The sequence below is a fragment of the Emys orbicularis genome, chromosome 9 (genome assembly GCF_028017835.1).
Source record: "Emys orbicularis isolate rEmyOrb1 chromosome 9, rEmyOrb1.hap1, whole genome shotgun sequence".
NCBI lineage: Eukaryota > Metazoa > Chordata > Testudines > Emydidae > Emys > Emys orbicularis.
Window position 1 is genome coordinate 117624 of NC_088691.1, and position 25986 is coordinate 143609.

The 25986-nt window shown below is 42.2% G+C and overlaps 1 protein-coding gene across 3 annotated transcripts in view; it reads right to left on the reverse strand.

The window, feature by feature from the left end:
• Positions 1-25986, reverse strand: part of OGT (O-linked N-acetylglucosamine (GlcNAc) transferase) — a 65866-nt gene that overhangs the window by 36141 nt on the left and 3739 nt on the right. Inside the window, exons 2-13 of one of the 3 annotated variants that reach the window (XM_065411116.1) lie at positions 24145-24295; positions 22472-22715; positions 18635-18703; positions 15460-15576; positions 13471-13550; positions 8945-9140; positions 7217-7357; positions 6779-6879; positions 6449-6602; positions 6239-6340; positions 5294-5473; positions 4128-4286 (exon numbers count right to left, since the gene is read on the reverse strand). In XM_065411116.1, coding sequence (XP_065267188.1) covers positions 4128-4286; positions 5294-5473; positions 6239-6340; positions 6449-6602; positions 6779-6879; positions 7217-7357; positions 8945-9140; positions 13471-13550; positions 15460-15576; positions 18635-18703; positions 22472-22715; positions 24145-24295 — 1694 coding nt within the window. Of the gene's footprint in view, positions 1-4127; positions 4287-5293; positions 5474-6238; positions 6341-6448; positions 6603-6778; positions 6880-7216; positions 7358-8944; positions 9141-13470; positions 13551-15459; positions 15577-18634; positions 18704-22471; positions 22716-24144; positions 24326-25986 lie in introns of all 3 variants that reach the window. The other 2 variants (XM_065411114.1, XM_065411117.1) reach the window with 2 other exon arrangements.

Below are 25986 nucleotides of genomic sequence, written 5' to 3' on the forward strand. Positions count from 1 at the left end.
ACCGAGCCACCATGTACCCTCCTCCACCAGGGTTGCAAACTCCTGGACCGCTTCCTGGGACATGGAGTCTTTGAACTTGAGGAGGGAGTCCCACAAGTTAAAATTATAGCAGCCCAAGAGGGCCTGATGGTTAGCCTCCCGAAACTGGAGGCTGGCCATAGAATAAATCTTGCAACCAAACAAGTCCAGTCCCTTGGCCTCTATTTTTAGGGGTGGAACTGGTGGGGCCCTGCTTATCCCTCTCATTGGCTGCAGACACGACCAACAATCCCAGTGGCGGGTGGGTGTATAAGTACTCTAACTCTTTCACAGGGACGAAGTATTTTTTTCTCCGCTGTCTTGGACATCGGCGGAATAGAGGACGGGGTTTGCCAGATGGACTTGGCAATGTTCAGGACCCCCTCATGCACCATGAGTGCAACACGGGCTGGGGTGGCTGCCGAGAGCACATTAAACAATGTCCCCGTCTGCTCCTCCATTTCCTCTGCCTTGAGGCCCAAGTTCAAAGCCACCCTACGGAGCACCGCCTGATGCTCCTTGAAATCGTCCGGTGGGCTAGCTCTGGAGGGGCCCGCCACTGCCTCATCTGGAGAGGAGGAGAATGACTGGACCACCGGGGGAGGTCCTCACCCGCCAGGGAGAATGGCCTTGGGGTAGGTACTGGCTCCTCAACCGTGAGGGCCACCGGAGCGTCCTGCACCGAACCCGGTGCTGATGGTGCTGCGGGTGCCGACTTCTGCCTGTCTGATGTGGCGACAGAGGGCTGATGGGAGTGGGGCAACGGCATGATAGGAACCTCCGAGGCGTTCCAATAAGGCCATTGGGTTGGCCACTGGCCCTGCTGCCAGGCCGGCACCGATGCCGCAGACACACCCTCCAGAGCCCAGTCCCATTGCTGCCTGGGTGAAGGGCTGAACTGTGCCTCCAATTCGGAGAAGTCGTCACCCACCAGTGATGGGAGTATTCCGACCGGTGTCGGGAGTAGGGAGAGCAGCCTCGAGGTCTCGGCGACCAATGTGACGAGGACCAGTGCCAGGGAGATCGTCTACACCTGCGAGAGCTTCGGTTTGAAGACAGGGACTGGGAGCGCCGTACCGATGATGGTAACAATGGGCCAGAGACCTGGGAAAACACGGAGCCCAAGAACATGGTGACCTAGAGCTCTGCCTTGGCTCTAGAGACCTGTGGTGCTCGCTCGTCTTGTGCGAGGCCTTACCGGTGGGCTTGCCCTCGAGGGGAGCCTTAACCAGTTCCATTGCCAAACGCGGTGCCAACTGCAGTGGGAACTCTCTTGGCTCTGCACCGAAAGCTGAGGGTGTCGACTGCACGGTCAGCTTGGACCCTGTACCTCTCCCCAAAGTTGGTGGCAGGTCTTTTCAGGGAGAGGAACTCCCCAAAGCAGAGCACTTGTGCGGGTCCAGAGTGGGCATAAGGCCTGAACAGGGACCTTTTCCCAGAACGCCTTTATCAGGCTTGCTCGGTGCAGTCTTCTTTGGCTGCTTCTTCGGCATCAGCGATGGAGATCAGTGCCGGGAAGAACCCGGTGCCGGGGGTGCGCTACGCACCGAAACCAAAGCACTGGTTGCCATTTCAGGCCAAGCTGGCTCTGAAGCTGGGCACAGGGTAGCCTATATCAGGAGGGCCTTCAGTCGTATATCACGGTCCCTCTGTGTCAGAGGACAAAAGTTCTTACAGATGCGACAATGCTCCTTCATGTGGGATTCCCCGAGGCACTGCAGACAACTATCGAGTGGGTCACTAACAGGCATAGGCCTATTACATGTGGAGCAGGGCTTAAAACCCGGAGACTGGGGCATGCCCCACCTGAGGCAAAGTCCTCGCTGGGACCCTAACTAACTGAACACTTAACGGCTACTTAACTACTAACTAACAAACAATAAAGCTATTTACAACTAGAAGCACAAGGCTAAGAAAAGGAACCACTGGCCGCCTGCAAAGCAAGGGACAGAGGCGTTCTGACTGACCACCATAGGCAATAAGAAGGAACTGTGAGGGCATAGGGCCGGCAGTGCCTGATATACCACGGCATGCGCGCAGCACTCTAGGGGGCACCACAGCCGGCCCTACAGATACTGCTAAGGCAAATATCTCTGACAATTGCGCACACCTACAATGGAATCAAAATGAGCAAGCACTCGAAGAAGAACCTTAATTTACTATAAGATTGGCTATAAGTGTAGTCTTTGGTGTGAGATCTAAGGTACAAATTGACCTGGGGTAAGCGACTGCTCTCTTGGGATATTGTATTTTTGATATTGAATATTGTGGACTTTAGTGTAAGTGACCATTTATCACTAAATCCAGTTTGCCTAGGTGGCAAGATAGACTGGAGTGCTCAAAGGGACTGTCCATGACTCCATGGCAAGACTGTTTTAGTGCTTCAGTTCACATTTGTTACTGGGTTAGTGAAATCTTATTATAGAACATACCACCCATTTGGGGTGTCTGTGCTGCTTTTTGACAGTCTGCCCTGAGGTTGGCACTCTCAGTCATGAACCACTCCAGACAGCGTGACATGAGCCATTTAGCACCTTTGTCTGATGAAGCAGTTCTTTGGTTTTGCAGCCTGGATCCCTCACTGGCCACTTCTACCACTAAAAAAGGTAGGTGGTAGGTGCTAGAATAGACCCCTCTCCCCCCCTTGGTGGAGCAAAACAGCACTGCTTGGTCCTCTTGGGGGTGGGAGTGTCCCACACTGTTTTTGCTGGATCCATGTTTGCTTTGTTGATCAGGAGGGACTGCTCGACTGGGCCCAGAGAGCTGCAAGATGTCCAGCAATCTATTTTAGGATCCTGAACTACTTCAAGTTGTATTTGCAGCTCGGGTACCACCCCGTGCAGGAGGTCCTGTAACTGCCTGAAATTGTCAAGCGGAGAATGTGAAGATGGGGTAACTGCCTTATCTGGGAATGATGATGAAATTGCTGTAGAGGCAGCACTGATGTTCTACAGAAAACGAGAAGGGGCAAAAACAATTCTTGAACCCTGTGCATAATCCCTGCTTTCTGGGGGGAATTTCCTGTGTGTGTGTGTGTGTGGGTGTGGGGGGGTGTGGGGGGGAAGGAAACCCAAACCAACCACACTCTACTATGTCTAATAGCTTAAAATACTAAAAGCTATTTATGCTATATTTACAGAATGCCAGTTGAGGAAAGAGCTGTGGACACAGAAGATTCTGACTCAGGGCATGCAGTGGTAAGAAGGAACTAGAGAGATATCGGTCCCAAACATCCTTTATACTCTTGGTTTAGAGCACAAAGAACAAATGTGCATGTGCGGACCAATGGATGCTGCTTACTAAATATGTCTGGGCTCAGGGGTATGATGCACATGCGTACTGGTGTGGAATATACATAGGGACTATCACTTGAAGAAGCCATTTATACCAAAAGTAATTCAGAAAACTGGCAATTTTTAGGGGTATAGTTATACTTACTCCATTGGGAGTGACTGAATATGTGCAACTGTACATCTGTTTTCCAGATTCAATTACAAATGAGTAGCCAGGACACCTGAAGTTAGTGAGGATCCCTTGATAGAAATAACCCAGGAGGGAGAGTGTAGTGGTCATGTCTTCTTGAAAATGGTTCATAAGAATGTGCAATAAATATTAAGAAGTGTGACTGGGGCAGGCAGAGATTTAGACAAACAGATATGCAGCTACTGTTCGTTAGCATTACTGGGTATCCTGATCCTGTTGTAAGACAGGTCGTGCAGACAAATGAGAAATGATGAAGAAATTTAAAAGATTAAATGGGGAAGACCCTACTAGAAGATATCTTGGGACATACAACACGTCAGCCACTTCCTTTTCCGTGCCTTGGGTACTCCCAATGATTAACAGCTCCTCCCTTATGTGTCTCTAGTTGAGGATGGGATGAATCTCCAGGTGGTCTTTCACTGCCACTTCATAAATGGCAAGATGAACTGCTATTGGGGTATAAGAGACGCCTCCTCCTCCAAAAGGTGATACACCAAGAACTGCCAGGAAAGAGGACGTGACCTCAAACCTTCTGCACAACCATGCACTTTACCTTCCCTAGGTTACAGCTAATAGAGGCTCCCTGGGTATTTAAAACTTTCAGCATGCTATTTATGTTCTCTTACCTCAAATTTGTCAGGGTTATGCATTCCTGGGATTGACTGCATTAGGTGGGAGGTTGGATGATTTCCAAAATCAGAGCTCACATAGCCAACACGAAGCCGGCCTTCACTAGCCTTCAAGTCCTTTGGATGCTCATATGGTGGCTTGTGAAGGACGTTGATCTGGCAATCAAATTCACAAGATTTTTTTGAGACATGATAAACTTTAAATAAAATCGGAAGCACCAAGAGCAGAGATAGTAAATAGGATAGACTTTCAGAATTACACGGCGTTATTAATTTTCCCCATATTTAAGTTTCTATGCTACTGCATTGATGACGTTTCTGCTTATCACCCAATTATATTTGAAAACCACATCTGACCAATTCCCAAATTTCAGGCAGAGGGTTGCACATTTGTTGCTCACACAGGCCGAGCTGTGTGTTACCCAAATCTGAGTTCAAATGGAGGCTTGACTGAGTGTACAGCTTAGTCTACACATCCTCTAGTTAAAGAAAAAAGCCATGTATCAAAATTTGATCAAAAGATTAGTGTACTAAGGGAGCAATAGGGCCAGTCACTAAAGTGCTGCATACAGGCTGATAAATGTTAAGTACATTGAACTGGCAACACAATTAGGCAATGTAGGAGAGAGCAGATCATGTCAGTCTAAGCAAAAAGCTGAGTTAATCGGTTCTAAAAAAGAGTTCCACCCTATGGGTCCACGGTCAGGATAGGTCAGTGTGGAGATGAGGCAGGATCAGATATTGAGGGAACAACATAGGATTCTAGAGAGACAAGGCGGGTGAGGCAATATCTTTTATTGGACCAACTTATGTTGGAGAGAGAGAAAAGCTCTCCTGGGACTGACGCACTACACCACTACGGCACACACAGAAGAACTCTGTCAGATTGGGGGCAGGAGGAAGGAATTGCCAGAGTAAGAGGTTTTGGCAGTCGTAACTGATGGTTGTTAAATCTGACTGACCTCTTCCCAATACCAGAGAATACCAAACTGTACAAAACCAGGAAGCAAAGAGACCTATCAATCTCAACAAGGTGGTAAATCTGAAGCTTGAGAACCACTATTTTAAAATTGGCATTACATACCAGAATATAATTGACCAATGCACAATCTGTTTTTCCTCAGGTATAACCAAGTATATGGAAAAGTCTTCAAAGTTCCTACCTTATCCAAACAGAGATTTCCATGTCTCTCAGCAATAGCCTTCCTAAAGCTGTGAGAAAGGGGGTACAGCATGCTGTGATGAGGGTGGACAGAAGGCAGTCTATTCTTCTCCAGTTGATCAGCTACAATGCTGACCAGCTTTTTCATTCTATCATCATAATCTGTCCAGTCACAGACAATCTAAAAGAAGAAACAAAAGAACCAGGGGTCACCCAATGAATTTAATAGGCAGCAGGTTTAAAACAAAACAAAAGGAAGTACTTCACACAATGCAGTCAACTTGTGGAACTTGTTGCCAGGGGATGTTGTAAAGGCCAAAGCTACAATGGGTTCAAAAAAGAATTAGATAAATTCATGGAGGACAGGTCCATCAATGGCTATTAGCCAAGATGGTCAGCGATGCAATCCCATGGCTCTGGATGTCCCTAGCCTCTGACTGCCAGATGCTGGGACGGGATGACAGGGGATGGATCACATGATGATTGCCCTGTACTGTTCATTCCTTTTGAAGCATCTGGCACTGGCCACTGTCAGAAGCCAGGATACTGGGCTAGATGGACTACTGGTCTGACCCAGCCTGGCCATTCTTATGAAAAATTAAATGGCTGGTGAGAATACTTTAAACAACTTTAAACCCCGGTCAGAGCTTTGAGAAGTTCTGTTTACATGGGACTGTGATTAACATTTCTTCCATTCCAAGAGATAAAGAGACACTTGAAAAGTATTTTAATAACCATTACAGCTCACTTGTATTTCAAATCACCTATGACCCAAGCACTGTTCTGTAAGAAAAAATGGCTCCATAGTCTTATTTTCTAATTTGACTAAGACTTATTTCTGCTCCTTTTAAAATATATACACTGGATCCTTAATATGTGGTTAGTCCTAGATATTTACGTTAGAGTAATCTCCAATAGAATTACAGTCACAGCCCTCTCTCCTCACCTGCAAGCAGTGGGCTAAGTTGCAATAAGCATCTGGGAAATCAGGTTTCAGTTTCAGAGCAGTGCGATAAGAAGCAATGGCTTCTGGTATGTTCCCTGAATCCTGCAAAAGCAGAGAGACTAAATCAGCAAGCACAAGCAGATTCAGGAATGAGTTTGCCAAATGCATCACCGTGTTATAAAATAAAAAAAGTTATGAACATGGCTGTACCTTGTGAATAGAGGCCAAGTTACTGTGGGCATCAGCAAAAGCAGGATTTATCTGGATGGCACGGGTGTAACATTGTAAAGCTCCCTGAACATCCTGCATCTCCTTTAAAGTATTCCCCATATTTGAATAAGCATCTGCAAACGTGGGGCTGATTCTAAAATTAAAAAACACACCATACATTATCCACAGTACAAGTTGTCTGTCCTCTAAGAATGCCCATCCAGACTGCTATTCGATTATTGGTTTGCATAACAGTTGTAAGCCATTTTCTAGATGACTGTGGAATTCCTGTCGCCAGTCTTTGAGAATTTTAAAAAGCAAAATTCTTACCTAATAGCCTCTTTGTAATGCATCAGAGCTTCCTGCAGCTTTCCTTGCTGCTGCAGAACACTTGCTAAATTTGAATGGGCAGCAGCAAACTCTGGGAACACCTACAGGAAACAAAGGAGAGAGTTAGTTTGCCCCTCAGATCTTCCAAGGGCATCACATTACAGAAGAGTTAGAAGTGGGTTAACCCACGAAAGTTTATGCCCAAATAAATCTGTTAGTCTTTAAGGCGCCACAGGACTCCTCGTTGTTTTTGTGGATACAGACTAACACGGCTACCCCTCTGATAGTTGCCCATAGTTAGTCTCCTTGGCAAATTAATCAAATCTTAAACAGAAGTACCACTGCCTCTATCTACTTCTTTATCAAGTACAATCGACCCCTCATATGTTCCCAGCTTTTTTGTCCACATCCTACCCTCTTCCTTATATCCAAATGTACCTCAAGAGCTTTCCTGTATAGGCGAACAGCCTCCTCAATGTTTCCCTGTTCTCGCTTGATGTTTGCCAGGTTATTAAGTGAGTCTGCATGTGTGGGACACAGACGAAGAGCTGTATTGTAACATTCTTCTGCTTCAGCAACCTTAGAAACAAAAAGAATTGTGTTCAAGCAGTACTTAAAATAAACAAGCAAGGGAATTGCTGTTTAAGCAATGTTGCCACAGAAATATATCAATGAGGTGGTCACCACTACAATACGTTACTCCTGGGGGGATTCTTCGGGACTGCATGCCCGCAGAATTACTGTGCTTCCCTGCAGAAAACGACCATGGGTGCAATTTTGGGGGGGGAATGCCCCCACAAACAGAGGTTAGGTATGGGGGCACACAGGGTTACGTGCCACTGCCACCCACCCCCCATTTCTGCAACTGCAGAGCTGCCCAGCTGAAGGCGGCTGCATCTTGGCTCCAATGACTGCAGCTGAACGCCGCCTCTTGGGCCCCAATGCCAGTTGTGCTCCCCTTCTGTGTGCTGGGGAAACTTCCTGTTTTCGGTGCAACTGTGAGTGCCAGCGGTAGGGCGGGGGAGAGAGAGGCAGTGGGGAAGGAATGGGGGGGTGGAATAGGGTGGGGGGAGAGTAATGTGGAGGTGGGGGGAGGGGGAAAGAGAAGAAAAGGGGATAGGATTCCGGGGGGAAGCGGGAGCCCAGCATGCAGCATCCCCTCAGCAGCAGCTGGGGCTCCCCCGTTAAGCAGGCCCATCGAACCCTCACCCTGACAAGCCCTACCCCCCTATACCTGGATCCCTCAGACGAGTCCCACACACAGACCCCCTACTCCACTGAACCCCAACCAGCTGCACCTGGACCTCCCTAAACGACCCAGACCCCCCCGCTCCTGAGCCCCAACCACCTTCACCTGGATCCCCTGCAGTCCCATTGCCCCTGCACCCAGAACTCCCTAATGAGCCCCCGTGCATCCAGATCTCCCACTGAGCCACCCACACCCAGATTGCCCCATACAGGAACCTCTCACCCCATACCTGGATCCCCCCACAATAAGCCCCTCCACACTTTGATTCTGCTGGGCTGAGCCTGCCAGCCCACACCAAGTGCACCTGGCACAGATGGGTAGGACTCCCATGGTGTTTCTTGGGCAGGCCCAGCTCTTGCACTGTGTCAGGGTTGGGTACAGCCTCACTGCTGAGTCCCTGTACCAGATCTCCCACCTCAAAGCAGCCAGTGACCGGTGCTCCCAACTACCATGCTGGAGCCACATTTATTGACAAAAAAATTTGCAGAATTTTAAAATGTGTGCATAATTTTTAATTTTTTGGTGCATAATTCCTTCAGGAGTAAATATGTCTACCTTTAAAAGCTTTGAGATGGAGCATTTTTTGCTCCTATTATTTCTCCTACAAGCTGACAAGTAAATCAATCAAATACTAAAGGCAACATCCCACCTTAAAGTTCATTATCATTCAAGGCATTGAAATAAGTACACCTCTACCTCGATATACCGCTGTCCTCGGGAGCTAAAAAAATCTTACCGCGTTATAGGTGAAACCACGTTATATTGAACTTGCTTTGATCCATCAGAGTGTACAGCCCCGCCCCCCCGGAGCACTGCTTTACCGTGTTATATCCGAATTCGTGTTATATCGAGGTAGCAGTGTATCAGCTGAACCTCTCAAATATAGCAGACCGCAAGAAAACAGAAATGCTCCTTACACTGCCTTTCTCCTTTAGAGCATTGGCCAGATTACAATAGGCATCAGGGAAGTGTGGCTGTAGCTCAATAGCACGTCTGTAGGTGTCTATCGCCAGATCTATCAGTCCTTGCTCATAATACACACAGGCCAGGTTGCCATGCACAACTGCATGATTAGGACTCAGACTCAAGGCTCGTAAGTAGGCTGCTACAGCTCTGTAACGAGAGATGTGTGGTTAGTGTTCATATGGCCTATGTAAGATGACAGCAGAAAGTTATTTTTACATTTAACTTGGTCATAAAGGTAACCTACATTGAAGAGAAAATAGGGTTTGTGCCTTTTGCTGCTTTGAGATCAAGGCATGAAACGTCTTGTCTACCCTGTAAGAGTAAGGGCAACTGGAGAAAAAGGATTATGACATTACAGAAATTAAAAGTGAAACCCATCTGAGGAGACAAGTGATTTATTCAGACTGTTTAAAAAGCTTTTCTTGCTTTTTTGTGACATCTATTTAATTGTCAGACTTGGGAGAATAACACACTCTGCTCCCATCAGTTAAGAGCCAAGAGAGCTTCTAATCCACATTGCAGTCATCAACAAATTCACACACATCTCCAATCCCCAACAAAAAGGACTTGAAATCCCTAATATTTCTGAGGTAGACACACAAAAAACAAACTCCCCTCACAGGTCTCCTTTGTGTATCAAACTAAAAAAGGATTAATTCCCCCTTCCCAACCATCGCAAGTCACTTTTAAAGACAAAAATAACTTTAAATATATTTCTACTATATTAAGAAAAATCAGGTGTGAATGTAATGATATCTAAAAGAAAGTAATACATACAGAGACGTTTAATTCCTGAAAACAAGATTTCTGTGGCCAACTAAATATCATCTCTACAGAGCTAGTGTGAAAAGAAAGGAACAAGGTGTTTAGAGGACAAACTAAGTAGCTTCTAGAAGTGGTCTAAGATGCTGCCTTTCTACACATAGAATGCCTTCCCATCCAACTCCCTCCTCAAGCCACCTTTTTTCATACAACCAAGGAGAGTCATTTATATTGAAGATCCACACATTATTTTTCCATAATGCTCTTGCCGTAAATAACCTTGTATTCTTCTGGTTCTCATCCCTGTTCCTTCTCATATACCCAGTCCCTACTATTTTATTACCTTCCCCTTTGTTAAACAGGTCAAGTTAAAATTAGACTATGCTTTTCAGGACACAGACCTTGTGATTAGTCTACAGCGTGCAGCTTTTACCACATTTAGCATAATACATTTCTTGCCTTAACAGGTACCCTGATCCAAGAGTGTCTTCTCTTTTGCACACCAGTCCTCCTAAGGGGTATGTTTTACTTTTGCAACAATGCTACCTCAGCAGGTTTCTGAGATAATGTAGCCAAGCTCAGGCCATCTCATCAGCCAACTTTACAGTCTGTTTCCAATAGTACCCCTTTGCATTATTTGCTTTATCTTACATTTATCTACATTGTACGTGAATAATCCCCATGTGGGATGAAATAAAGTGTTCTTTTTGCTTGTGATTACTCTTACTTTAGCAGCTATGAGGAACAGGAGATCTTGCTTTAAAAATGCTACTCTGACTTTTACACCAAATTTATTTTGTCAAAATATATCAATTTAACACAACAAAGTGTTAAATTATGGCAAAGCACTCAATCTTATTATTGTAGCTCATCTTTCCATTATTCTGCCTCCTCATCCCCAACCCATGTGTCATTCCTTGCTCAGTTACGTGTAATTTAGATTGTAAACATGTATTAAGAATCTACCTTTTTTATTTGTCTGAAGATCATGCACACCTGTGCTTCTATATAAATAAAAATCTCACATGGCTAAGAATCTTGATTCCTAGAAAATACATTAATTTAATAATGCATTTACACAGTGGAACAGATCACCAAAAGGTAATCAACAAATCAGATATCTTTCTAAGAAACATGTTATAGTTTAACCATACATTATGGAACTAGATATAGGAATTACTGCGTCAAATTCTAGGATCTGCATTGTGCAGGTGGCCAGAATAGAACATAATGTGCCTTTCAGGCCACCTATGAAATTCAAAAGCTGCAAGTCAGTCAATAGAAATTATAACCTTATTTACAAATAAAGACACAGTATGGTACATAGCACTGAAACAGTACAACCTGGCTCTTTTCCCAGGAAAAAATTATGGACTAAAATTTGAGATTCATGGGTTCAGATTAACAATGATCTCACAAAACTAAAATGAGATTTTGGGTAGGCCAATGAAGACATCCATGCAATGTGTTGCAGCAATCAAAAATATATGCTAGAGAATATAAAAAAATAGATAAAATGTTCTCAGCTGAATATAGTGCTCCATTTTAGTTGTCCAATCTCAGAAGTGGAAGAGCAGTAGCATGAAGGATTTGAACGTCTGGAATTAAGTGGACATAAAAAGCATATCAAATAAAATGGACTATTTATCCTTTCCCATAAACCAGAAGAAGTGGGGGGGAAAAAAAGAGGGGGGGGATTCAAAATGAAGAAGGCTGAAAAATGAAAAAGAAAAAGCTGATAGCTATACAGGATTAAGGAACTCTCTTCCTCCTAAATCCAAAGTGATCTGAAAGTGGAAATATTTTATAAGCGGCTGGCCAAGCATCAAGTACAGGCATTGTTGAACTAGATGGGCCCATTTTTTTTTGTTTTGACATGGCAATCATATATAACAACAAAGCTACCATTGTATGTGCTCTTCCCTGATCTTACAGCTCACAAATTTCAACCTGTGTAGTTAGAATTGGAAGACCGAGCCATCCAAAAGTCGCCACCATAATCCAGGAACCACCTTCCCAATAATAGTCAACTTGCAAATTCCTAGTTCGGGCTTTCAGAAAGAAACAACTCTGGTTCCAATGAATAAATAACTATCTATGGTACTCATGGCCCCCGCACCACACTAGTATGAGAGCATCACAATCTTTAATGTATTTATCCTCCCAACACCCTCTGTGAGGTAGGGTAGTGCTATTTTCCCTCTTTTACAAATGGGAAATTGAGGCACGGTGGTTTTCCCAAGGTCACACGGGGAGTGTCTGAGTGGAGGAGAGAACTGAACCCGGGTTTCCTAAGTCCTAAGCACGGAAAGGGCAAATTCAAGAAAGACCAAAAATGTTCTGCATAAAGCATCAACTCACATCTGTCTCATCACCCTGAAATTAAAACAAATGGGGACCAGCAATCTGTCTTGTCCAGTATTCTGTGAGACAGAGGTCTGTACTAGATTCTTCAGAGAAAGTTACAAGAAACCCTGCAGTAGCAGTTACGGAATAAACAGTCCTCTCAGAAAGCTTCTTCCTAGCCCCCATTAGAGGCTTCCTTATGCCTTGAAACACAAGGATTTATATCTGTTTTTAAAAAAAAAACACCAAGAGTTTTTTTAAGTCCTAACTTTTGTAACTCTGGATGGTCTCATTAGCTATATCAATTTTGAAACTATTTAAAATTCTACACTCTTGGCTTCAACAGTATCCTGTGGCAGTGAAACAACTGTGTATTGCACATAACAGTATTTCCTTTTATCGGTTTTAGGTCTGCTGGCAAGATTTTAGGATTCCCAAACTTTAACAACCTCTTCCAAGGTCTCACTTTCGTAGCTTGAATAAGCCTGTTATAAGAGAAGGCTCCTATGTTTCATCAAGGAGTATCAGATGTGAAACAGCATGAAGGTATTTAAGAAGCCAACTCAAAGAGTTCCTCCTACACAAGCATTCAGGTCTTGAGCAGTCCAGGCAAACAACGCACGTTACAAAGCTTAAACTTGTTCTTTATAATTTTAAAAACAATACTAGCTCCCTATTTAATTTTAAAAACAGCAAGAAATATCCACCTCCCTTTCCATTTCTTATAAGGAGTCATGAAGTTTAAATTACCTCAGTGTAATAGATATGCTTGCTTTGATCTGCTTAGCTCTTGGAAGTCCAGGGGCTCCAGGGTGCTGGCCCCGTGCTGCCCGGGATTCCTAGGGACAGCTCTGTCCGCCATTAGGGAATTTTTTCCCAAGAACCCCCTGTAACATTTCACGAACCCCCGTTTGGGAACCACTGGTCTAGACTCTAGATTTACTTGGTTCTGCCTCAGCGCAGGGGCCTGGACTTTATGACCTCTTGAGGTCCCTTCCAGCCCTACACATCTATGATTCTATGAACGCAAGTCATCTACAATAGAGCAGGAAAGTCTCAATAGGGAAAAAGAAAAAAAGAAAAAAGGCACAGTAGAACTAAAAAGTTTTGGTAAATAGCCTAACTACACTGTATTAATAAAAATGAGGTGAAAGCATAAGATCTCACAAGAAGGATACCGACAGGGGTAGTGACAGACCAGACTAAATTTCTACTCTCCAGGAAGCTCAAAGCTTGCATATCAACAGCATGTTTCTCCTTGAATTGCAGTCTTTACAAGCAATGCTTGAAGAAAGAAAAGCTTTCTAAATTAGAAGTCCATGTCTGGTTAAGCATCTGATTGGCTACTGAAGGGATGTTATATGCTTACCTGTCAAATATCCTTGCCTCCTTCAGAACATTCCCCAGATTGATGTAAGCATCCAAGAAGTTTGGATCAAGTGTCACAGCCTGAAGATATTAAAAAAGGTAACTTACAAGCTTTGAACATTACCACATACCTTAAACAGTACCCTAAGAAACCCAAAGTTAATATTTATTTAATGGATATAACCCAATTTGTAAACAGTTATTTAAAGGATCTATAAACAAACTACGAGTAAGGAAGATTAAAGGCAAGCATAAAATGCTAATATACACAACATATTCCTGCTTGCTTTCTGGAGTGAATTTAGCACTTGTGAAAGATGCTGGATTAACAACAGTGAGGACTGAAGTCCTATTTTTATCCACAGAACACACAACAGTACGAGCTCCCCTAAACTGGCCTACCAACATATAGAATCATAGACTTTAAGGTCAGAAGGGACCATTATGATTGTCTAGTCTGACCTCCTGCACAACGCAGGCCACAGAAACTCACCCACCCACTCCTGTATCAACCCTGACCTAGTTGTCTCCATGTTCATACAATCCCTTGCCTGTCAAAATGGATTCCAACAGATGCCAATTGTGGTTGTTTTATGTTATAAAACAAACTAACATCTTTCATCATGTAGTATTCTTGATATCTGCAAGATTGTATGGGGTCACTGCATCACAGTGATGCTGAAGCACAGCTATTCTGCACGATGGAGCAACAGACAACAGCGTTTATGGCTTTACAACTAGTGAGACTTAATGGAAATCCTACAGACGTGTTTGGGTGAATCACTCACACATTTTGGTGTGAATCCCTTTCTATAAGGAACGGTTTTCCTCAACCCCACAGTTGTGCCCTAAAGATTTGTTTGAAGTTGGGTTTACTCTGCTTTACCCCCACTAATGTAATGCTATGATTTCTCTACCTGTTTTAGGAAACAACCCTCCTGTACTTACAGGGTTAAGAAATGCAATCCATATCCCTCACCTGTGGCAAAATACTAAGCCAACTACAATTTTTTTAGATGCTATAGAGACAGAGTCGGTACCAGAGTAAAAAAGAGCAAATATTGTATTGGTCTTTAGAAGGCTATTCTAGCAAGTTCATATCCAGTACATTATTTTACTAGGAACTGAAAGTATGCTAATAAATTACAAAAAAGATACAAAATAAAGAATGCAGATGATTAGAGTTTAGAGAAGCATTTGATAGACTAAAAACGTAAAAGTCATTCATATGAAAACTACCACATCAACTACAAATAGCTGAATGATCATAATTGCCATTTGTGATTCTTGGTTTATGTCACAGAGGCCAAAAAAAATAATATATATATATATATATATATATATATATATACACACACACACACACACACACACATATATATATAATAGGACCGGATTTAGACCATTAAGGAATCTGAAGAGAAACAGCACATTATCAGATTACGCTAACTGGGAGGTGTTGCACACTAGCGAGAGCAGGAATTATATATACATAAGAATCTAGAAGTAGAAACACGAACAGGAAACAATATTTAACATCCTGGGAAAATGCAATTAGTACATCTGTTTAAAGTAATTTTCCTAAGCTGCTCAACGGAAATACTTGGAAACAGCAAACTGAAGAAAACTACTTGAACAGGAAATTGTACTAGCCAACTTTATTTAAGAGTGCTCAGATACTACCAGGATGACATTTTAGAAATGCTTGTAATAAAGCAGTTCTCAGAGGAGTTAGAGATGGAAAAAGGCTATTAAAGCCACTTACCTATGAAAATTCCTTATTACAGCAATTCTAAAACACTACTCCAGTGTTACCCGTGAATAGGTATTTCATGAGTTAAGTTATACCAATACTTAACAATATACCACATTGGGTAGTAGTATATGCAGACCTGAATACTTCTCCCAGCTAGAAAAGTGCTTATTTGTATCTACACAATCCTTTGCTCACTAGAATTAACTGAAGAACATGACAGGCATAAACAGTTACCTTTTCAAAATGATGAATAGCAAGCCAAATTTCTCCTTGAGCATTGAAAACACAGCCAAGATTACTCCATGCTACTGCAAAGTTTGGTTGAGTCTCAATTGCTTTCAAGTAACAGGCCTTGAAACAGTTAAGAAGAAAGATAGAGAGGAAGGGGAATATTTGTAAAAAGAAAAATGAGAAAAAAAATAATCGTCAGTATTCCTTCTCTAACCAGCCAAAAGTGATCCTGCAGTATAGGCTAGCTTGCGCCAAAACTAATGCACTGTAAACAGCTGGCTGATCCTGCGCCAGCGCAAACCAAAACCTAAGTGCAAGCCCACCATTTTTCAGTTATGCTGATCTTTAGGTAATATGCCTTCAGAGACCAATTCACCTGAGGACTTAACAGTGTTAGTACAGAACGGAGGATTTTTCTTCCAAATCATTTCTAGTTCTGACTTGTCTGCCACATCTAGGAGTCACCAAGAATTTACTCCATAAAGCAACTGGTTTCCCTTGGATACAAAGGCCTTAAGTCAGGAAAAATGTATATGATTTTAGAAGTACTCTGAAGATGTGGATATAAAATGTTTAAAAAAAAAAATCTAGAAGCAAACTACTGAAAGTGGCGTTAACATTTTTGAAGGCTTACCTGTCCTTTCCCATGAGTCAGAAGTTATATGCAAGTTGTATTTTATTCTGCTATTTCTACTCACAACTCCTCCCTCTTGAATATATTTTCACTGAGTCATCTCAGCCTCAAAACCTCAAATAACAGAATTGCATGAAGGTTTAGGTCCCTGTAATGCAAGCGCAAGAAGTCGCTGGCGCATCCTAACAGCACGCCGCCACGCTATCGCTGCAAATTGCTGTGCTACGTAGACTGCCCCAAGATAGAGTGAACGGCCAACCAGAATCATTAATCTACCAGACAGGCCCATGTAGAAACTTCCATGTTAAATTTGACATCTGGACTAAATGAACGGTGACCCGATTTTATCTAAAAGGGTATGGCATGGAGCTCAGACAGCCGCCCAATCACAGATTAATCATCTAGTCAACCGTTCACAAGGGCTTACTCGCACGCAATGCGCGTTACCGCTGCGCAGCCTTTGCGCTACTGCAGGATCACAGCGCATCATCAGAAGAGCAGAACGCTGCAATCCAAACAAAGAAGAAAAAAAGGAAAAAATGAACAACCAGAAGAGTTAGAAGCTTTTACTATAAACTATTTCCAATTATTGTTTCTTTTTTTTTTTAAATATCTTAATTTACTTTTACTTTATTTCTTTGAAAGAATTGTGGCTAGTAGTATAAAACATTCTCTTACATTACTTGCTTGTAAATAAAATATTTTAAGCTGTTTCTGGAGCCACAAGACAGAAGATTCAGGCATGGAGGCAAATGGTTTTGCTGTGGCAGTTACAAACCCGTTACCATATTTCTCATCATGTGACTTTTCGGTGCGTTCCTTGCTGGAAGAGGAGGAGGAGGTGTGTGTCTGCCCTAGATCCAGGCCTCGAGCTCCCTTCAGCGAGGCACCTTACGCATGGAATAGGAGGTTTCACCCACCTGAAACCTTCTAAATACAATATCAGTGGTGAAAAACCAAAAACAAGAGAGAAAATAAAACAAGATCATTAGTAAAAGTTCAACAAAGCAATTGAAATTCTCTGGATATGTCTAACATGGGAATGAGAACAATCTGTAACATAGGAGTCATGCAGAAGGGAGAGGGTTAATCAGGGCTATTGCATACAGCAGGGACTTTTTTTTTTTTTGGAAGAAAGGCTCTGAAATGTCTACCAAGAAATTAAGTTTTGGTTCAAACTGTAAGGAATTTGCTGGCTTGATCTTTCAAATGCACTGATAACCAAAGAAATACATTGCAATTTACTCAAGATATTTTTCTTGCTCAATGAGTTCTCAGAAAAAACAGAATAACTTTCAAACTAGGTGTCTCCAGAGCTCTGAAACAAAGAGGTCAGCAACCTAAGGCAGGCGCAGTGTCTTGGCCTATACCAGTCACACTAAAGCTGCAGTGAAGTGCAATGCATGTTAGCTGTCCACTTGGTGGGCTGAGAACCAAGTGTCTCAAAGACATTTATAATTGGTGAACTACTATTTCAGAATCTGTTCAGCTCAGATCTGACCAACTGTGAATTATGCTGGTCTAGACAAGTATGCATCCGAGTTGTCAGAAAAAAATATGAACAATGCACTTTAAAGTAGCACTCCCCCTACCCCGTAATAGATAGTGCTGAAAGCAATATCCCTCCCCAAATGGTGCTGCAGCCAAACAGACAGCTACACTATTCATACACTCCACTTGTTAGCATGCGCGTGGGGCTTGGAGTGACGGACGTGGAGTCCAAAGTCACTCTGGTTTCTCCACACTCCTCACCCCTGCAGCGCGGACGCGTAAGGTGGCTTGTAACAAGACCATTTTGTTTTGCAATCAAAGTTTTAAATATGTCAAGAGCTTTAAAACCCATGTTGGTATTCAAATTCTCAGTTTGGGAAACACAGACTGCTAGAAGCCACCTTTCCACTTTAGCAAGTTTTCTTTCAATCAGTTCATTTCCCAAACAAACCAGCTTTGTCCTTCTGATGCTTTATTTTGGGGAAAGACATGGAAGCACAAGTTTAGGGGATGATGTACTGCATCTATGAAAGTTTATTAGCCTTTCTTCCACTATAAAGGTGAGGGGAAAGGTTAAAGAATAAAATCTTTAAAAGCCAATATTACAGAGTAACATTTGGATAAGGTTCTTCTCCACTTACAAGCCGCAAAGGACTTTAGAAGAGCAGCATTTTCAATAGCACCTGCATTGTACAGGAATCTCGAGCTAAATCACAGGCTCTCTGCTTGGCACCAGCAGGCAAGCCTCAGATTTGAAGGAATGTTATTTATTTCCAGATAAGATCATGGTGAAGGCCCTGCCCCAAGACTTCAGAATGATATCAGATAGTCTAGTTCAGCAGAAAGACTCAGTAATGTTCCGTTTCTTGTTTTAAACCAACATTTAACATGGACGTGCCATATCTTGCCCTGCAACTACGCTGGGGCAATTCAGTGCCTTCAGTTTTCAGCAGTTTCTCAGATTGTTTGCAGATCAACGCAGATTTGAAGACTTGGTGAAAAGTTCAAGTTTTCAAAACATTGATGTTTAAATGTATTCTACTGAACACCTACCTTGGCTTCTTCCAAGCGACCCAGGGCTTTGAGCAGGTTCCCCAGGTCACTACGAACACAGTACAAGTCCTGAAAATCAAAGTCATGTTGTCAGCAGCTGCACTTGGGAGTGAAGAGACCTCATGAAAGTGCTTAAACTTCTCTAATCCCCTAGTGCTCATTGTTTTCTACTGTACTGTTCAAGACCCTTCGTAACCAAGTAGAGGAGGCCTAATGACTTCTCTAGACCTAAAATCTTTGATGTAGTGCGTAATCAAGCTGTTAAACAGTAATATGGTGACTCCTATAAAGAGAAGCACTCAATTAATCTAATTCCAGTAATGGAAAAACACCAACAGCAAACAAAGAAAGTAAGTTTTTAGGTCTCGTTTTTGTATGAGAGCCTCAATTCTTTTGAGCAGTAGTGAAAATAATTTTGGGAGAAACTATCAAAAAATCTACCTTAGGTCTCAAACCCATCACCCTAATCGTACCTTCGTAATTATCTGTGCTTTGTTCAGATTCTATTGTGATGAGGACCTTAAGTACCTAGACAGAAAGTAACCCTGCCTCTAAGGCAGCTTTTCTTTTCCAATTTTGTTCATTTGGTAGTTTGTCCCATTTCCCCTGCTTCGCTGTCCCTATTTTATCATTTTCTTACTTTCATTGTAACCAGAGCCAGGACTCAGAACTAAAGTATTATTTTGGCAGCAAATGGGAGGACCAGGAGAGGAAGGCACTTCCAGCGTCCACTCCCCGGAAAGATACACATTTTAAACTTGTTTTACATTGAGTAGAACACAAGGAAACAATAGTGCAGTATTCCTGAACAGCGCACAAGCCGACAGTGTGCTGCAATGAGGAAAGCTAAACCTAACAATTTTTGACCAGAGATTATTTTTTATCAAATAAAATCATGGTTTTTAACCACCCCAGGAAAAAGCCAGTTAGAAAATGCCTTACACTTGGACTATTTTAAAAACAGTTTTGTTAATGCACACCACAATACACTTAGTTTTAGTTACATATTTAAACTGTGGTTACACAAGACAGTATAAGTGGATTAATTTACGGATGTACAAAAAGTAAAACTGTGTATAATACATAATATATGTATTTATAATTCTGATCAGAATATCTGCATACATTTTGCTTCAGTACCCTCTCAGGGAATTTATACATGTCATGACCCATTTCAGTTTTCAATATTATTATATAAACAAAAGTCAAAAACATTTGATTATGTGAAAACGACAGTGCAGAGTTGTAGGCCTGAAGCATTAAGCAATCAGAAGCATCCACAGTTGCAGACTACCAGTCCAGGTCCTATTGGTCATGCAGCACACTATAGCAGAAGACCAACTTTGAACCTACTCCTCAGTTCTGAAGGGATGTATCTAAAGTTTGAAATGATTTGTTCTATGCTTGCTGAACTTCTGGATACTAACAATTATTTCTCGCAGATTCCTGGTTTAAACCAGTATTTACCAGCGCCCTGTCCTAAACCAGTTTTTCCCCGGGAAACTGACAATCCTGATCCAGTAGCCAATTGTCCCACTGCAGTCAGCAGGGCTGCGTGAAGTATTTGGAGAGCACAATGCAGACCAGAGCTCAGCTCAGGCCTAATTTTAAACCCTGAAATGAACCTGAAGCAAGCACAACCCAATGCAAATCCCACCTGAGTGTGTTGAGGCATTTATAGAACTGACCCAAACATGACCCTTCCCCCTGAACTCGTGTCAGCATGGCCTCCTCGTCCTTGGGGTTTGGCCTGGTGGGGGTTTCCTGCCCCCCTTGCCCACGGAGTTGACATGACAGCTGCTGCATGCCCTGCTCCTTCTGGCTGCCATGGCCTCATTGTACTGTGCATGATGTGGAGTGAGAAGTCTACATCAGTCTTACTCCACAGAGAGATTGTAGTGGCCAGCAGGAGAGGGGCCTGCAGCCACTGCCACACTGACCGCATGGGTAGGTGGTGACAGAGCCTACCTGACCCAAATGGGTCAGGTTATATTCTGACCTGACCCGAACCCCACAACGGTATTCTGATTCTGTCAGGTTGCAAGGCTCTAGTGAAGACTAAAAAGATAATGAACAGTCTAACATCTTGGCATTAGGTATATGACAAAGTCACTAAAGCAGATGATCCCATCCAAGGGAAACACTGAAATGTTAAATATTAATCTTTTTTGCATCTTGTTAATCCATAGTATGGATTTATTAGTATTTAACAACTTTCAGGTTTATATGATTTAAAAACTTCAAAAGACGTTAATGACAGTACAGCATTCCCTAGTTCTCAATCCAGAGATCAATTTTTCCCTACTCTCTTCCTTCTCACAGAATTTCCTCATGTAAGTCAAAGGCATCAATAGCAAATCACCTATTAGAAAAAAAAAAATCTAAAATCATTCATAGGTTCCAAAGCCATAAGGGACCACTGTGATCTAGTGTGACCTACTGTATAACACAGGCCACAGAATTTCCCCAAATTAGCATATCTTTTAGAACATCAATCTTGATTTAAAGATTGCCAGCAATGGGGAAATCTACCATAATCCTTGGTAAACTGTTACAATGGTTAATTACCCTCACTATTAAAAATGTATGCCTTATTCCCAGTCTGAATTTCTTCAGCTTCCAGCCACTGGATCACGTTATACCTTTTTCTGCTAGACTGAAGAACCTATTATCAAGTATCAGCTCCCCATGTAGGTACTTCTAGACTAAGGCTTGGTCTACACTACCAACCTATGTCAGTATAACTACATCCCTCAGGGGTGTGGAAAAAATCATACCTCAAGCAATGTAGTTATATTGACCTACCCGCCAGAGTAGACAGTACTATGCTGGCAGGAGAGCATCTCCCACTGACATAGCTACCACCTCTTGGGGAGGTGGATTAACGACGCCAATGGGAGAACTCTCTTCCTTCAGCGTAGAGCATCTTCATTAAAGCACTACAGCTGTGCCAGTGCACCGTTTTAAGTGTACACAAGCCCTAATCAAGCCTCCCCTTAATCTTCTCTTTGTTAAGCTAAACAGGTTGAGTTCCCTGAGTCTACCACTATAAGGCATGTTTTCTAATCCTTTATTCATTCTCCTGGCTCTTCTCTGAACCCTCTTCAATTTATCAACATCCTTGAATTTTGGATACCGGAATTAGGTATTCTGGCAGCGGTCTCACTAATGTCAATTACAGAAGTAAAATAACCTCTCTACTCCTACTCGAGATTCTCCTGTTTATGCAGCTAAGAACTGAATTAGCCCTTGTGGCAACAGCATTGCCCTGGGAGCTCATGTTCAGCTGATTATTCACCACGACTCCCAAATGTTTTTCAGAGTCATTGCTTGGGAAATTTCCTTTATTAACTCAATTATACAGGTAAGTATATAACAAGCAGTCATAGAACATTCCCAGAAATAATTTTTTTTTTTTTTTTTGCAGACAAGCAAAGAATGTCATGCCTTTTAAAAATTGTAAAAAGCATGTTAATTGTAAAAAATCTGATCACTAGAAACATTGTCAGTGGTTCTCAAACTGTGGGTCGTGACCCCATTTTAAATGGTCGCCAGATTGGCGTTAGACCTGCTGGGGCCCAGGACTGAAGCCGACGCCCAACCCCCACCGCCCGGGGGGGGCAGGGCCTTGGCTTTGGCCCTCCAGCCCAGGGTCTTGTAGTAACTGGTGCGATGAAGTTTGAGAACCCCTGCGCTAAGTCTATGGTTAGGGTTTCACCACCAGCCTTAACTCTTCAAACCATCATGTAAACCAAAGACTTCTCTATCTGTACTGAAGCAGCAGTGTGCTTGATGGTGGGGTATAACATGGAGCTCTATGAACAGAGTGTTACTTACAGGATTGTACTGAAGGGCAGAAACATAGGCTTGTACTGCCCCTTCCATATCACCTGCAGCTACCAGTGCAGCAGCCAGATTAATATATCCATCAATGAAATCTGGTTTGAGGCGTAGCGCATGCCTATAATGCTCAATAGCTTCTTGCAGCTGCCCACGTTCCTTGTACACATTCCCTAGATTCGAGTAGGCTTCGGCCAACAATGGATTCTGTTTAATAGCCAAAGTGCTGAAGTGAGCAGACCTGGAGAAAATCAGACAGGTTAACACAAACAACTTTGCCAATGGTGGGGTTTACAGGCAAGCCTACAGCCAGAACTACTGGTACAATCTCAAATCCAGGGCTTTGAAGCGGAGCTGGAGTGCGGAGCAGCTCCAGAGCAGTGGAGCTGCAGGTTTTTGCCTGGAGCTGGAGCGGAGCCAGAGCACAGCTCCAAAGCCCTGCTCCAATCAGTCAAATATATAACCAATTAGCCATCCTTGCAAAACCATCCAGCAAGTTTTATCTGCCCAGGCACAAAATCTACAATTCCAACTTCACAATATTTTACATGTTCATTCAAGACAGATTACTTGTCAGAGGTAAGTTGAATTTTGCAAATCTTCTAGCCTAAGATCACACTGATGAATCAAAAACACTGCAAGACTTCTATTCACACTTTTCACAGTTGCAGGCTTTGGCACTCCTTCCGATCAACCTACGCATATGTTTTTTCTGACTCTTTTCAACAGACAGTATAACAGGGAGGGGTGATGTAGAAACTTTTTGATCCCTAAACTTGGGAAATATTACACTTGATCTAAACCACATAAAATGATACCAAGGCACTATGGTGAGGAGATGCTTGTAGCAATAATTCTAAACACACCATTTAATTACTGTAGTTACACCTCCAATAACTAGAATAGCTAGCAAGCTTTTAAACATCTGAGGCATAGCAGAAAGATTAATGAAGGTAAAAATACACCAATGAGTCAACTTTGAGGCTAAGAAAATTTCACAAAGATTCCAAAGAGAGGAACATATTTCAGAGGTAAACAACATGTGTTGCGGCCTAACAGCTAGTGTCCAAGTGGCACCAGAAGAAATAAGGTGTAAGTGCCTTTGAGTGCACCTGGTACATACAGTTGATGCTGATTTGTCCATTTATGGCATTAAAAGAAGTTCTCTGTCACATGTTTAACCAACTTAAGCTATTTAGAGGAATGCGCGCCTCTCTCTATTCTTCAATTCAGTTACTTTGAGCACAAAACCCAAAGCTCTGAGGAGGCTTAATAAAAGCTAACACACTTTCATGTGTTTTGCATGAAGATTGTCATTTCAGAGGCTCCCATTCCCAAACTGGTGGAGTATGGTTTCACAGAGCAGAATTTACCAACCTTGGACACGACCTCTACAGAAAGTGGTAAAAAAGCCCAGAAGGAAGATTAGACACTACCTTGGGATGCTATTCACCATAACCAAAGCCAAAAACGGAAAAATAATCTATGGTTAGTGCCCAGACCTTCTCTGTTGTCAGTCAAATAGTGACTCAAATATTAGTTTTGATAACAAAATTAACTAGAATTATAACAAAGTTTCTCATAGCTGCAGACAGCATTAATAGATTCTTTTTTCAGACTAGAAGTGTTAACGATACAAAGAGTATAAATGGACATTCCAAATCTCCTACCTGTCCAGTCTGCGACACTGGAAGTGAATGGATGATAGTAATAAAAGAACGCCAGTGTTATCAGGCTCTTGTCTCCAAAGCTGCATGCAATGTCTCTCTGCTGCTTCAAAGTCTCCTGCCTGATATTCACGATGAGCCAACTCCGCTAACCCTTGGAAGGAAAGCATACGTTTCGTTGGTTCTGGAGAATCACCAAAACATTTAGGGGGGAAAACAAAAAGTTAGAAAATGGAAACAAAAAGTTGTAAAAATATGGTGTGTAAAATTAAAGGATGAAAATGCTTGAAACTACGTAAAGCACTAGAGTGTCTGGCATTTTAAACTCCTAAATCTTCATTTCAACATACTTTTGTGACATATTTAAGCATATAAATTAATGCTACTTTACAATGGTCTTCTTTTCTCAGTCAGAGTTGGGAAATATATTCAATAAGAATTTATAATCAATATATTAAAAACTGGTGAATTTCTGAAAATAGTCATTACTCCCTGCTTCTTTTCATGACATACAAAACTATCAAACTAAATAATATAACATACAACCACTGAGTTTTTAAAACTGAATTAGAGACTTCACACTGAAATTCTATTTGAAGAGACTTCTGCTGCAATATTGTATTTCCTATCCTTAATACCAAATACCTCAGCATGAAAACAGGTTGAATCTGTTTGCTTATTCCCCCCACCTGAAGCCAGAACCTGCTCATAATATTATAATCAGTTTCTCTAGTAAGTATTGGGTGGGAAACAGCAAGAACAGTAGCATTCTTAAAAATAAAGATATAGGTTTCATGCAAAAATCAAGAAATAAAAGAAAGGGAAGAGAAAGACTTTTGCTATATATGCAGACTTGTTTTCCATTACAACTTGTTTCAAAGTTTTCATATGGTGCCACCAAGTCTCAGATAGTATTTCCCTTGCCCTCAAACACAGCTTATCTCATCTATGCTGAACAAAAACAAAACAACAACAAAAAACCATCCAGAGGGTGGCTTGGCTGACAGAGCATGCTGTAATTAAAGACTATATTCTCCTAGCCTTTCAAGGAATGGGTCATTAGGAAGGACAGGCTGTTTGGGGGGCAAGGTTGTTAAGCAGATGGAGTTATTAATTTTGAATGTCTAGTTAGATTAGGAAGAGGAGTTTTACGTGTTTGATAAAACTTGAATATTTTTGTTGTATATATGCATATTTTAAAGATTTAAATAAAATAGCACCTTTCTGAGACAAAGATCATGCAATCCTACTTCCCAACTACAAATCACAGCTACCTGGCATGGAAAATGAACAATCAGGCTACTCCTAAGCAGGGCTTGAAAAATCCATTTGTCCCAGAGAACAGGAAAGTTGCCCTGCACCAAGTTCTGTCTGAACATTTTGTACCACCTATTGTTACTTGTAACACTGAAGATTACTGTAAATGAAAGACTTCCATTTTTCCAGTTACTGTGGGTGCGCTACAACACCTTTGTGCAGCCAGTTTCACACAAACATTTTGCACCATAACCTGGTTGATCTTCATTTTATTAAATGTAAAACCCAAGTACAGCTGAACCCTCCGTAATACTAGGGACCTCAAACAGATCTAATTTACCAGGGAAGCATATAGATACTACAGAAATCCCCGAAAGTCAGTTTCCCCTGCTTGTGAGAATCTAAAAAGTATACTGCTGTGTGAAAAGTAGGAAATTGTGAAAAGAAAGAAAAAGGTCAAGGGAATCTGAAGCTACTTATTCAGTTTTTTAATTCACTCATTTCAAATTGATGGTATCCCTTCAATCTTTCATTTAAAAATGAATCTTTCCAGTGCTGATTGTAAAGAGACACTCAGTTCATGTTTGG